We start from the raw sequence: 12,334 nt of genomic DNA on the forward strand, positions 1-12,334 counted from the left end.
TATTTATGTAAGTCACTACTGCGGCCCGTGTTTTGTTAGCCCAAAAATAGAAATGAGCGAGGTTCCAACTACAGAAGAACGACAACTTAAACCAGGCTTCCTCAAACTTGGCCCTCCAGATGTTTTGAGACTACAATTCCCATCATCCCTGACCACTGGTCCTGCTAGCTAGGGATCATGGGAATTGTAGGCCAAAAACATCTGGAGGGCCGAGTTTGTGGAAGCCTGACTCAAACTGATGAAATATGCGCAACTTGTGGACCTAACATATAGACTAAGAGAACAAGAAGAACATACGTTTAAAGGCTGGAAAATGTTTATTGAATATATGGAGGCAAATTGTGTACACTTGAAAATGTTGGCGTCATTAAGATAAATTCAACAGTTTAGGTAAGTTTTGATGGATGTAATACTGGAATATTGAAAGGTGTGGTTTATATAAAACATGCAGGGATTTATGTTATGCAAAATGAACCATGGAAGGAGAAGAAGGAAAGGCATTGATATCTTAAGTTTGGTCAAAAATGAGTATTCTAAATTGTAAAACAGAAAATTTAATAAAAAATATATATTAAAAAGAGAGAATTGAAAGCAAATTGTGGAATGAAGCGACTGCCTAGCTCACATACAAGCAATCGTCTGCCACCTTTCATGAAGCCCATAGGCAACCAACAGTGGAAACAGCTGAGTACACCAATCACTGCACCAGGGCAGTGATATGAGTGGAATATCACAGCAGTTTGAATCTCCACTTTCCATGAAACTTTACTAGATGATCTTGGACCAATCAGATCCTTTTGGCAGTTTTCGCAAGCATAAAAATGGGGGCAAACGTGCAACAGAGAAGTAAAGAAAATGGGTGTATTGTCTTCCTGATCAATTGCACTACTAGTTTTGTGAGCTCTTAGATCTCAAGCCTCCTTAAAACAATTCTGATGCAGTTTTAATGTCCTCGTAAACATTTATTGCAACGGAGAAAGAAAAGTGAGTCAAGTGAATAGTAAATCTTATAATAATCCAATAATAGAGGTTCAGCTCCAAACAAATTTAAGTGGATTTGAGATACAGAGGTGGGCTTAATTCTATCCTTTCTGCCTCTCTCTCTTCCCAACCTGCTGGTTGGGGAAATATATTCCATTCAGCACACTCTATTTCTTCTAAATGGCTTTTGCATATTAAAAGCTATACAAAAAAACAGGAATAAGGCCGAGAGAAATAGGGGCAAAAGAACCTAAATCCCAGTTTGATTCCCATGGAAGTAAACGATGACAATTAGGCTGTAAACAACTGCAGCAGATAAAGGCCCATAATGGATTCATGACAAAATGAAGAAGGGTATTTGAGGGAAGCCAAAAACAGATCAAAATTCACTTCTCCAATTACCTGTCATAGATCACTACCAGGTGTAGAATACAATGATATATGCAACTTGTTTCTTGTTACATTTCAGTGATGTCAAGGATCTGAAACCTTAAGAAAATTCAGGAGAAATGCCCATTTAGATGATACTTGCAGGTACTTAGCAAGCCCCCCAAGAAACCAATATATATTAACTATGGCCCTGGCAGAAGACAGAATCATGATAGCTTTAAATTTGGGGAACTTTTTCTGTGGCTTGCTTTTAGAATTGCCTTTCCCCCAACCCACAACCCCCGCAATTCCCAGTCAAAACACACACACACACACACAAACTGAATGAGTCTCTCTGCAAGCTTGGCATATGAGGGGTTAAGCGTTATTCTTTGGTGACTGCAGTCGGTTTTGGTTTGTCTGCATGATGGGCCCCGTCGTATTTCTCATAAAAACAAGTCTCTCAGGAAGGCTTTTTCTTCGAGTAAGCAACTCTCCATCAGACTCGGTTCCTGCCAAAGCCTCGTGTAGAAAAAACAATGTGGGATTTGGGGGTGGGGGGAACTTCTCTGAAAGATGTCCCCGGACAACCAGCACGACTGCAAGTCTGGGAACAGAGTGATCCTGCCTCGGAGACAACCTTATTGCTCCTGCAGGACAGGACAGCAGTCGTTTCAGTCACCCTTTGACTTTGGTTTGGATGCGGCAGGGCTGCTGACTCACAGCACCGCCGAGGGTTCCTGCGTCGAAGCCCTGTCTAACCACGCCGCAAAATGAAGTTTTTGCTGGCTGGCTGCACGGCTCGGCTGTCTCCAATTCACATCACTTGTCCCATTCTGAAACAGGAAGCCCCAAGCTGCTCTCAGCTGTATTTATGCAATCCTTTGGTCGAGCTCCACGCCTACGTTTTTTGCTTCGGGCTGAGCATCGGAAGGAGCTGGAGATGCATTCTTCCTACTCCCTGTCTGAGTGCAGAGAGCCAAGATACACTTTCATGGTGTCCTTGCTGGGCTGCTTGCTCTCGTCAGCTTTCTTTGTTTTGGTCCTCTTCACTCTAATAAGAATTTTAGAAAAGATATATTTTTCTTTAATAATGCGTAGCTCGCAGCAGCTTTGCTCTTTCTACGAATTCAGGAAGGCTACGGGAGGATCGGCTTTTGTCAATGACAAGCCTGCTTATTGTCTTGGCAAACACCTACGGCTTGCCCAGTATGGGTAAGATCAAGCAGCCGCCGTCTGCAATGGGGGAATTTACGAAAGAATGAGTTGTGCAGGGCTTCGGGTCCAAATCCACAGGGCAGGGTGGAATTTTATCCAGATGTTACAACCCACAATGCACGTTGTCTTCACATCCTTCCCCACTGAAAGACAATGTTTTCAGGAAAATAAATAAAAAAACAAGAAAAAGACGTAGGTGCCCAGAGAGGGATTCTAGACTTTTCGGCTTGCACAAATTGTATGCCGTTTTCATTAACACAGCGGACGCTAGACTATAGCAGATGAACACAGCACACAATTCTCAGTCCTGTGATTTAATATTAGAGAGAACCCTCCCTTCCCAGTCCACACTGGAAAATGATTCTGGGGGAATGATGGTGACGAACATCTTCTGGATGCTCATGGCAGCAGAGGATGGGTAGCCAAAACATCTTCCAGATGTTTTAGACTCCAACTCCCTTCAGTGCCAGTATGGCCAAAGGGAGATGTAGTCCACAACATCTAGAGGGCAGGACGTTGGTAATCCTGGATCGAGGAATGTTGTTTGGGAAGTACATTTCCCATGTTTCCTTGCAGACTTGATACATCTTTGCAGCACTTTCCAAGACTATGGAAGCTACTATATCCAGGTAAGATTGGGGCCAAGAACAGGTGAGAGGGATGATTCTGGGAGTCCTAGGAACTGGTCCATTTCATTTATGGATTCCAGAGAGGGAGAGTCTGAAAAATTGGGGCACGGAAGGCCACAGACCCATAAAATTTGATGACCAAACCTCCATATTTTCACAACTCGCCACATTACTTGAGGTTTGGGCCAATGCTTGCCACTTTTAGATTTTCTGTTATGCTGGTGTGCATCCTTAATTTAAATACTATGCATGTTTCTGTTTTCTCTGCCTTGGTTTTATGTTGATATGCATTTTAAAGGTAAAGGTAAAGGGACCCCTGACCATTAGGTCCAGTCGTGGCCGACTCTGGGGTTGTGGCGCTCATCTCGCTTTATTGGCCGAGGGAGCCGGCGTACAGCTTCCGGGTCATGTGGCCAGCATGACTAAACTGCTTCTGGTGAACCAGAGCAGCGCACGGAAACACCGTTTACCTTCCCGCCAGAGCGGTACCTATTCATCTACTTGCACCTTGGTGTGCTTTCAAACTGCTAGGTTGGCAGGAGCAGGGACCGAGCAACAGGAGCTCACTCCATCGCGGGGATTCGAACCACCAACCTTCTGATTGGCAAGTCCTAGGCTCTGTAGTTTAACCCACAGCGCCACCCGTGTCCCTTTTGATATGCATTTTAGGTGATCATAAAGCACCTTGTTGATTTTTGGACCAGGGTGAAAATCTTTCAAATAAACATTTAGCAGAGGTATGGAAGTGTTGTGATTCCCATGCTGAATCCATGTGCCCCTATGGGTTGGCTGATTCATTCCAATGGAGGTAGATCCACATATGCTTTCCTTTACATCCAGGGACCTGCTGCCTCCAATTGAACAGATGAGGATGGGCAGCCCATAAACTACTTAGTCAATCCTCTGGAAACAAAAAAACTTGAAGCCAAGAGACTGAGAATCAACTGGATTTCCATCCTACTTCCCCGCTGGCCATATTCTCTTCACTATCAGATGTATCCCTACTGTTGTGTGGAGCAAAACCTTTTGAAAAAGTCCCACCCTGCCTGACACCGGGGTCTTTGGGCCCTGGAGCCCGGCCTGGCCTTGCCACAGCATCCCTGGCCCTCTCGCTGAACAACCACTCGGCTAGCCCTTGCTCACTCGTCACTCGGATGGTGAACGAGTTCAGACAGAGGGAGGCAGGCATGGGGCAACCCCAGCCTGGCCCTCCTCTCTACAGGCGTTGGGGGGGGGGATTTGCCCCCCAAGAGCCATGCCGGCTGGCCAGGCTCCTCCCTGCGTGGATGGGCAGGCAATGCAGTGTGGCCCCACCTGGCTCCATTAGCCCTCTGTGCTCCATGCATGCCCCGGGCACCAGCAAACGCCGTTACACCACTGCCTCAAAGTGACCTACATGTGGCTTCCTGCAGCCCACCCACGTCCTCGCTTCTCCAGACTGATGCGCCCATGGTTATAGTCGTTCCCCGGCTATCTGGGGAAACATGTAGTTAAGGAGCTGGGTGATCTTTCAGGAGGCAAAATGAGGAAGATGAAAAGCCCAGACAACATGCTATCAAATGCTTTCCCCTAGCACATGCCACTGGCACAGATGAACTTTAAACAGGCTAGGCTGTTAACCGCAGGCAGAAGGAAGAGGGCAGTGTCTTGGATTTTGTCAGGAAATCTCAGCTTTAAGGCTAAGTTAAAGTGGGGGGTAAGTCTTCTGTGCAAAGGCCACAGCATAATGAAGGCTGAAGTTCAACTAACACTAATATTTGCGGTTGGCGTAAAGAGCACGGAGGAGAAAAGGAATGTTCCTTGGCCAAGTGATTACTTAAGCATAGAGGACCCTCAGCTGCTTTTCAAACGAACAGAGAAAGGACCCAAATTTTATTCTATACCTTGGGAACTGATTCAATTCCCAAGCAGTGCAAGCTCTGGGAATGCAAGGGAAGGATCAAAGGAACATTGACCAGCCAACTGGTAACTTACGAAGGGGAACAAGCACCTTTGCCCTGCCTGCCCAATTCATTTGGACACGGGGTTTCATTTTGCCTGTTGCAAAATGAATTTCTACTTTGAATTCTGAATAAATGCATCATATGTATTGCTACATGTTAGACAGATGGCTCTCACAGATGGGTTAGGAAGCATATCCATTTCCAGAAAGCAAGGGGGTAGAATACCTCTCATTGCACCCCAAAACACGACGTGGGCCAAGGACTGCACCCATATACCTGGCAGCATAAAGAAGCACACAAATGCTATAGGTCATTTCTGTGTCCAGGGCAGCTGTCTACCAGCTCCATCTGGTATGCAGGCTGAGACCCTACCTGCTCACAGACTATCTCGCCAGAGGGGTGCATGCAGGGCCGTCTTACCCATAGGTGCAAGGGGTGGGGTGCAGGGCACCTGGGCACTGGGCTCTCAGGGGCGCCAGGCTGAGAGTCCGGGGCCCGAGCGTTGAGTTTGGGGAAGAGCCCGGCCGTTGGTCGGCTCTTTTGCTGCAGGCGGTTCTGCGCCACAAGTTCGGGGGTGACAGAGCCAGCGAGATGCTGAGGTGGCCGGCTGGATACACCCTCCTGCACGCCTGGGACCAGGCAACCTGGGGGGGGGCATGCTGGGCGGATCTTTGCACCCTGGCACCGCATATGCTTAAGACAGCCCTGGGTGCATGCTCTAGTTATCTCCCGCTTGGACAACTGCAATGCGCTCTACCTGGGGCTACCTTTGAAGGTGACCCGGAAATTACAACTAATCCAGAATGCGGCAGCTAGACTGGTGATCGGACCGCCACCCTGACTTCCTAAGACCCAACTTTCCCCATGATCAATTAACTGTGAGAGAAAGCTGGAAGGGTAGGAATGAAAAACAGTTCCTTCCCACCCACCCTGTGTGGGTTCCAGTTTTTCGTCGTTGCTGTTTATTTCTAGGAAGTTGCTTTTTATTAAAAACCATGCATATGCATGAATGACGTGGGGACTTTGGGGACTGTGCTGCAGCCTTGGCACTATCAGGTTTCCTATTCCCATCTTAAACATGTATGTGGTGTGTGAGTGAGAGCAGGGGAGAGCACTCACATCTTTTTCAGGGCGTTTTGCTTTTCCTGCTGAGTCAAGGAAGCTGCCGCAGATTCTCCGAAATATTCAGATGTCCCAGGAGGAAGGGCCTCTTCCTAATCCAAAAGGTAATGCAAAGCTTTCAAACGGTGACCCATCAGACTACATTTTTCAAAACATTACAATATAAATGTACAGTGGTACCTCGGGTTAAGAACTTAATTCGTTCTGGAGGTCTGTTCTTAATCTAAAACTGTTCTTAACCTGAAACACCACTTTAGCTAATGGGGCCTCCCGTTGCCGCCGCGCCACCGCTGCACGATTTCTGTTCTCATCCTGAAGCAAAGTTCTTAACCTGAGGTAATATTTCTGGGTTAGCGGAGTCTGTAACCTGAAGTGTATCTAACCTGAAGCGTATGTAACCCGAGGTACCACTGTATTCTTTATACATTTCACAGATTTTACAATCATTTTGACATTTCAAAACTTGACTTCCTTCCCCCTCTTTCTGTGGTTCCTTAAATTTATTTTTAATATCTTCTGCGTATCCAAATTAACTTAATTTGCTCATTTATTCATCTTCTTTAAATATATACTCTTCTGAAACTGCACGTTATTGCAACACTCCTGCCAATGTTCTTATCTGTTTAAAATTTTTCTGTAAATAGTCAACAAACCATTTCCATACTTTTCTAAAAAAAGTTTGTTATCTTGATTTCTCATTCTTCCGTTAAGTTTCACCATTTCTGCATATTCCATAAGTTTTTGTATCCATTCTTCCTTTGCTGGGTCTTCTGCTTCTTTCCATTTTGGGGCAAGTAACATTCTTGCCACTGTAGTTGCATACATGAATAAATTTCTATACAGTTTGGGTAGTTCTGTCCCTATAATTCTCAAATAATGTTCCTATAATGCCCTATGTTATTATTCATTATTCATATTATTATCAGCACCAGAATGAAATCATAAAGGCCAATCTCTCTCCTTCAGGTGGACAACATCAGCACGAGGACACAATGAGAAGTCTTACTCCTTCATTGGCCACTATCAACATGAGGTCACAATGGCCAGTCTCTCTGCCTCTCCTTCAGGGATGCAGCATCCTCATGAGGTCACAATGGCCAGGAGAGGGTCAGAAAAAACAGATCACAGCAGGCTGTGTGTGCAGATGGCAGATCTGTCCTTATAATTCCCCAAAGAAAAGCTTCTGGTTTCTTTTTTTTTTAACAAAAGGATGTTATTTTAAACATCCTTTTCATTTCATTATATATCATTTCCCAGTAAGCCTTAACCTTACAACAAGACCACCACATATGATAAAAAGAACCTTCATTCTCTTTACATTTCCAACACTTACTTGATTTAGATTTCTACATTTTTGCCAGTTTACTCATTTTACTCATTCCCCCCCCCCCCATAGTTTATACATGTATTCGTTATTACCTCTTCCAGCTCTCCAGATGAAAAGGGACACCAGATTGCACTAAGCCAAGGGCGGTCTTTCCTGCAGAAATCTCCTGCTACACATTTTTGAGCCACTGAACTGAACCACAAACAAACAAGGCCAATGAGCTGGATTCCAAGCCATCTGAAGAAATTGCTGGCAAATATTTGATGTCTCTGTGGTTCGAACTGTGACAGATGCCAGGAGTCTGTGTAGCAGACAACAGCAGCTTGCTTTGTCACTTGTTATTGAAGAGTTAATGGAACCGTGTCTATTCCGTTATTCTCTGAAGGATTCCTATGATCTCCCATATTAACTACATGGGATACAGAGACTTGCAAAACTCTGTCTATCCATCCATCATATTCAGCTTTGCTAGTGACTTTCATTTTGAATTATGCTTTTGAATTATGGTGCTGGAGGACTGCAAGAAGATCAAACCTCTCCATTCTGAAGGAAATCAGCCCTGAGTGCTCACTGGAAAGACAGATCCTGAAGCTGAGGCTCCAATACTTTGGCCACCTCATGAGAAGAGAAGACTCCCTGGAAAAGACTCTGATGTTGGGAAAGATGGAGGGCACAAGGAGAAGGGGACGACAGAGGACAAGATGGTTGGACAGTGTTCTCAAAGCTACCAGCATGAGTTTGACCAAACTGCGGGAGGCAGTGGAAGACAGGAGTGCCTGGCGTGCTCTGGTCCATGGGGTCACAAAGAGCCGGACACAACTAAACGACTAAACAACAACAAAGTGACTTTAATAAATATATACGTTTGTACATGCACACAGAACCGTGATTGTTCTCTTCATTATTAAAACCTATATATATGAACGGAAGAGAATTTTATTTATGTATCCCTCACACACTGCTCCTGTAAAAGTCACGCTCCTCACTGCAACCCTTCTGAATACTTGAAATTGGACCATCTTGCTGAGGGGAAAAGGTGTGGCATCCATTTGCCTTTTTGCCTAGCCGGTCAAAAATTGGAGGCCTCGGTCCACAGAGCATCACTGAAGCAAAAGGTGCCACACTTCTCCCATGTCATATAACATTGTGCCTTGATGACATGAAGAAGAGTCTTGCAAGGCCAGATTCATGCATGCCTTTTAACTCGTGGCCTAAACCCTCTTTGCAGTTTAGCTGCAGGGAAAGTGTTGCTGAGGGGAAAAGATTGAACTCTTTGACTTTTGGTTTGCTTTATAGCATTTGTCCGTAGAGGGGGCGGAAAAGGGTTAAAACTTTGAAAAATAACAAGGGAAAAATGATGCATATGTGAAACACTTCTCAACATGCCCAGTAAGTATAGTAGATTTTCCCCTCAGAGCCACACCCTGTAAGTGCTATATTTTGAGAACTGAACAATTAACATAAGGAATATGAGTCATTCTTTGAACGACTCTGTGGGAACCAGAGAGCCTTTTGCTTTTAGGAGGAATGTTAAGTTGCCTGAAGCTGGAATAGCACCAGATATATATATATATATATATATATATATATATATATATATATATATATATATATATATATGGAACAAAAAGTGGACACTTCATATATCTTAAGTATTAATGGTGATACCTGCTTTAATAATTAGTTGATGAGATGTGGGAAGGGGACTGGCAGGCGAGGACGGATGAGGAGCCTCTTTTGATAATTCTGTTGTTTATTTCCTGTGGGAATGCCAAAGCTTCTGAATGAAAAAGGGAAGATTAAATCTGTTCTCATCCTGTCTGGGAATCCCTTTTTTTTTTTTTAAGTCAGTAAAATAAAGAAAAATATCACAGGCAGAAAGAATGACTGCAGAGGTTAGACACTGTATGAGTATTTTAAATTGTAAAACAGAAAATTTAATCTAAAAATGAATAATAATAATAATAGTGTTACTGCGAGAGCGAAAAGGGGACGCAGAAAAGGATGAACAAATAATCAATGGAACTCGGACACATTCTTCACAGAAGAAAAATAATTTCCTCAATGAAAATATGGACATCCTATCCCATTATTATTATTATTATTATTATTATTATTATTATTATTATTAAATTTATACCCTGCCCCAGCCACTCTGGGTAGCTTCCAACATATAAAAAAAAATAATAAAACATTAAAAACTTCCCTATACAGGGCTGTCTTCAGATGTCTTCTAAAGGTTGTATAGTTATCTCCTTGGCTGCAATATTTATCCAATGAAAATATGGATTTCCTAAGGAAATGCAGGACATTCTGGGATGGCTTCTGTAAATCCAGGACGGTACCTGGAAAATAGGGAAACTTGACAGGTCTGAAAACACCATCCATAGTACTAGAGTTTGGGGACACCTGCTAAAACTGATTGGCAGAATATTCAAGAGAGACAAAAGGAAGGACCTCCTCCCACAGGACAGAATTAACATATGAAATTCACTGCCACAAGATGTGGCCACCAGTTTGGAAGGCTTTGAGAAATTCACAGGAAAATTATAGGGAAAGAACTACCTAAACTGTATAGAAACTTATTCATGTATGCGACAACAGCAGCAAGAATGTTACTTGCCCCCAAAATGGAAAGAAGCGAAAGTCCCAGGAAAGGAAGAATGGATACAAAAACTTATGGAATATGCAGAAATGGCGAAACTTACCAGAAGAATAAGAAATCTGATGAACATTGCTACTCCTGTCCAAATTACCTTCTCTCTTCCTCTCCAAGTGCTGGGTGCTATCTCCTATCCTTCCTCTCTTCTTCTGTACAATGATACCTTGGGTTAAGAACTTAATTTGTTCCGGAGGTCCGTTCTTAACCTGAAACTGTTCTTAACCTGAAGCACCACTTTAGCTAATGGGGCCTCCCGCTGCCGCCACATGATTTCTGTTCTCATCCTGAAGCAAAGTTCTTAACCTGAGGTAATATTTCTGGGTTAGCAGAGTCTGTAACCTGAAACGTCTGTAACCTAAAGTGTCTGTAACCCAAGGTACCACTGTAGTCTCCTCTTGGCTGTTCAGCTGCTGCTTTCCCCATCATTTGCTGCCGAGTCCATCTCTTCTCTCTACTCTGCCCTCAACCTGCGATGGCTACTGGACTTTGAAGGCTCACCATTGAATTTGGGGTGCCAGGCTATATTTGCCTCTACCATCTGCACACACAGCCTGCTGTGATCTGGTTTCTCTGACCCTCTCCTGGCCACTGTGACCTCATGAGAATGCTGCCTCCCTGAAGGAGAGAGAGAGAGAGACTGGCCATTGTGACCTCATGTTGATAGTGGCCAATGAAGGAGAGAGACTGGTCTTTGTGTCCTCATGCTGGTGTTGTCCACCTGAAGGAGAGAGATTGGCCTTTATGATCTCATTCTAGTGCTGATAATCATATGAATGATGAATAATAACACAGGGCATTATAGGAACATTATTTGAGAATTATAGGGACAGAACTACCCAAATTATATAGAAATTTATTCATGTATGCGACTATAGTGGCAAAAGTGCTACTTGCCCCAAAATGGAAAAAAGCAGAAGACCCAGCAAAGGAAGGATGGATACAAAAACTTATGGAATATGCAGAAATGGCGAAACTTGCCAGAAAAATAAGAAAGAAAGATCACAAACTTTTAAATAAAAGAACGGTTTATTGAATATTTACAAATAAACTGTAAACGGGTAAGAAAGTTGGCAGGGTTATTGTAAAAACTTGCTGTTTTATAAGAACATATATTTAAAGTAGATGAATAAATGGGTAAATTGAGTTATTTGGAATATGCAGAAAATAATAATAATAAAAAATTTAAGGAACCGCAGAAAGAGGGGGAAGGAAGTCAAGTTTTGAAATGTTAAGGTGATTGTAAAATTATTGAAATGTATACAACTGAAAAACATAAATAAAATAATATGTCTTCGGGGGGAATCATAGAAATGAGATTGATCAACCATTGTAATCTACGGTAACTAAATGGCTCCCTCCTAGTTTCCTGCTAATGCATCTTGAAGTAGAGGATTGTATCTGTCAAAAGCTTGCGCCATAGTCAAGGTGCCTTCAAGATGCCGTGACTCATTTTGTTGTTCTTCGCCCCTGTTGCTGACTCCTGCTTCCCCAAGACTGCACCATTTTGAGTTCTAGCACAAATACTCCACCTTCCAAGAAGGAATTCACAAGGAAACTGAAAACGACTATTCTCAAGACCTTGTCAATTCCAGTCCCTTGCACTCACCTGAGGGCTAGCCAGGTTGGTGCCCTCTTTATAACACTTGAGGGAAAAGGAAGGGGCTGCTCCCTGACTACTTTGCACATCACCTTTCTAAGAACGTCTGTTTCTGGTGCCCCCCTTTGGAACTAAGCTTTTCAATTCTGGGTTTTGGAATGTGTTGTTGTTTAGTCGTGTCCGACTCTTCGTGACCCCATAGACCACAGCACGCCAGGCACTCCTGTCTTCCACTGCCTCCTGCAGTTTGGTCAAACACATGTTAGTAGCTTTGAGAACACTGTCCAACCATCTCGTCATCTATCATCCCCCTCTCCTTGTGCCCTCCATCTTTCCCAGCATCAGGGTCTTTTCCAGGGAGTCTTCTCTTCTCATGAGGTGGCCAAAGTCTTGGAGCCTCAGCTTCAGGATCTGTCCTTCCAGTGAGCACTCAGGGCTGATTTCCTTCAGAATGGATAGGTTTGATCTTCTTGCAGTCCACGGGAC

The 12,334-nt window shown here is 43.8% G+C and overlaps 1 protein-coding gene across 1 annotated transcript in view; it reads right to left on the reverse strand.

Annotated features, from left to right (window-relative positions):
• Nucleotides 1-941: 941 nt before the first annotated feature.
• The window catches only part of SLX4IP (SLX4 interacting protein), a 95,630-nt gene continuing 84,237 nt past the window's right edge, over nt 942-12,334 (reverse strand). Inside the window, 3 exon segments of the mRNA XM_081906602.1 lie at nt 942-2,313; nt 2,315-2,404; nt 6,260-6,354. Coding sequence (XP_081762728.1) covers nt 2,223-2,313; nt 2,315-2,404; nt 6,260-6,354 — 276 coding nt within the window. The 3' untranslated portion in view covers nt 942-2,222.

Source organism: Podarcis melisellensis (assembly GCF_964234715.1).
Source record: "Podarcis melisellensis genome assembly, chromosome: 3".
Taxonomy (NCBI): Eukaryota; Metazoa; Chordata; class Lepidosauria; order Squamata; family Lacertidae; genus Podarcis; species Podarcis melisellensis.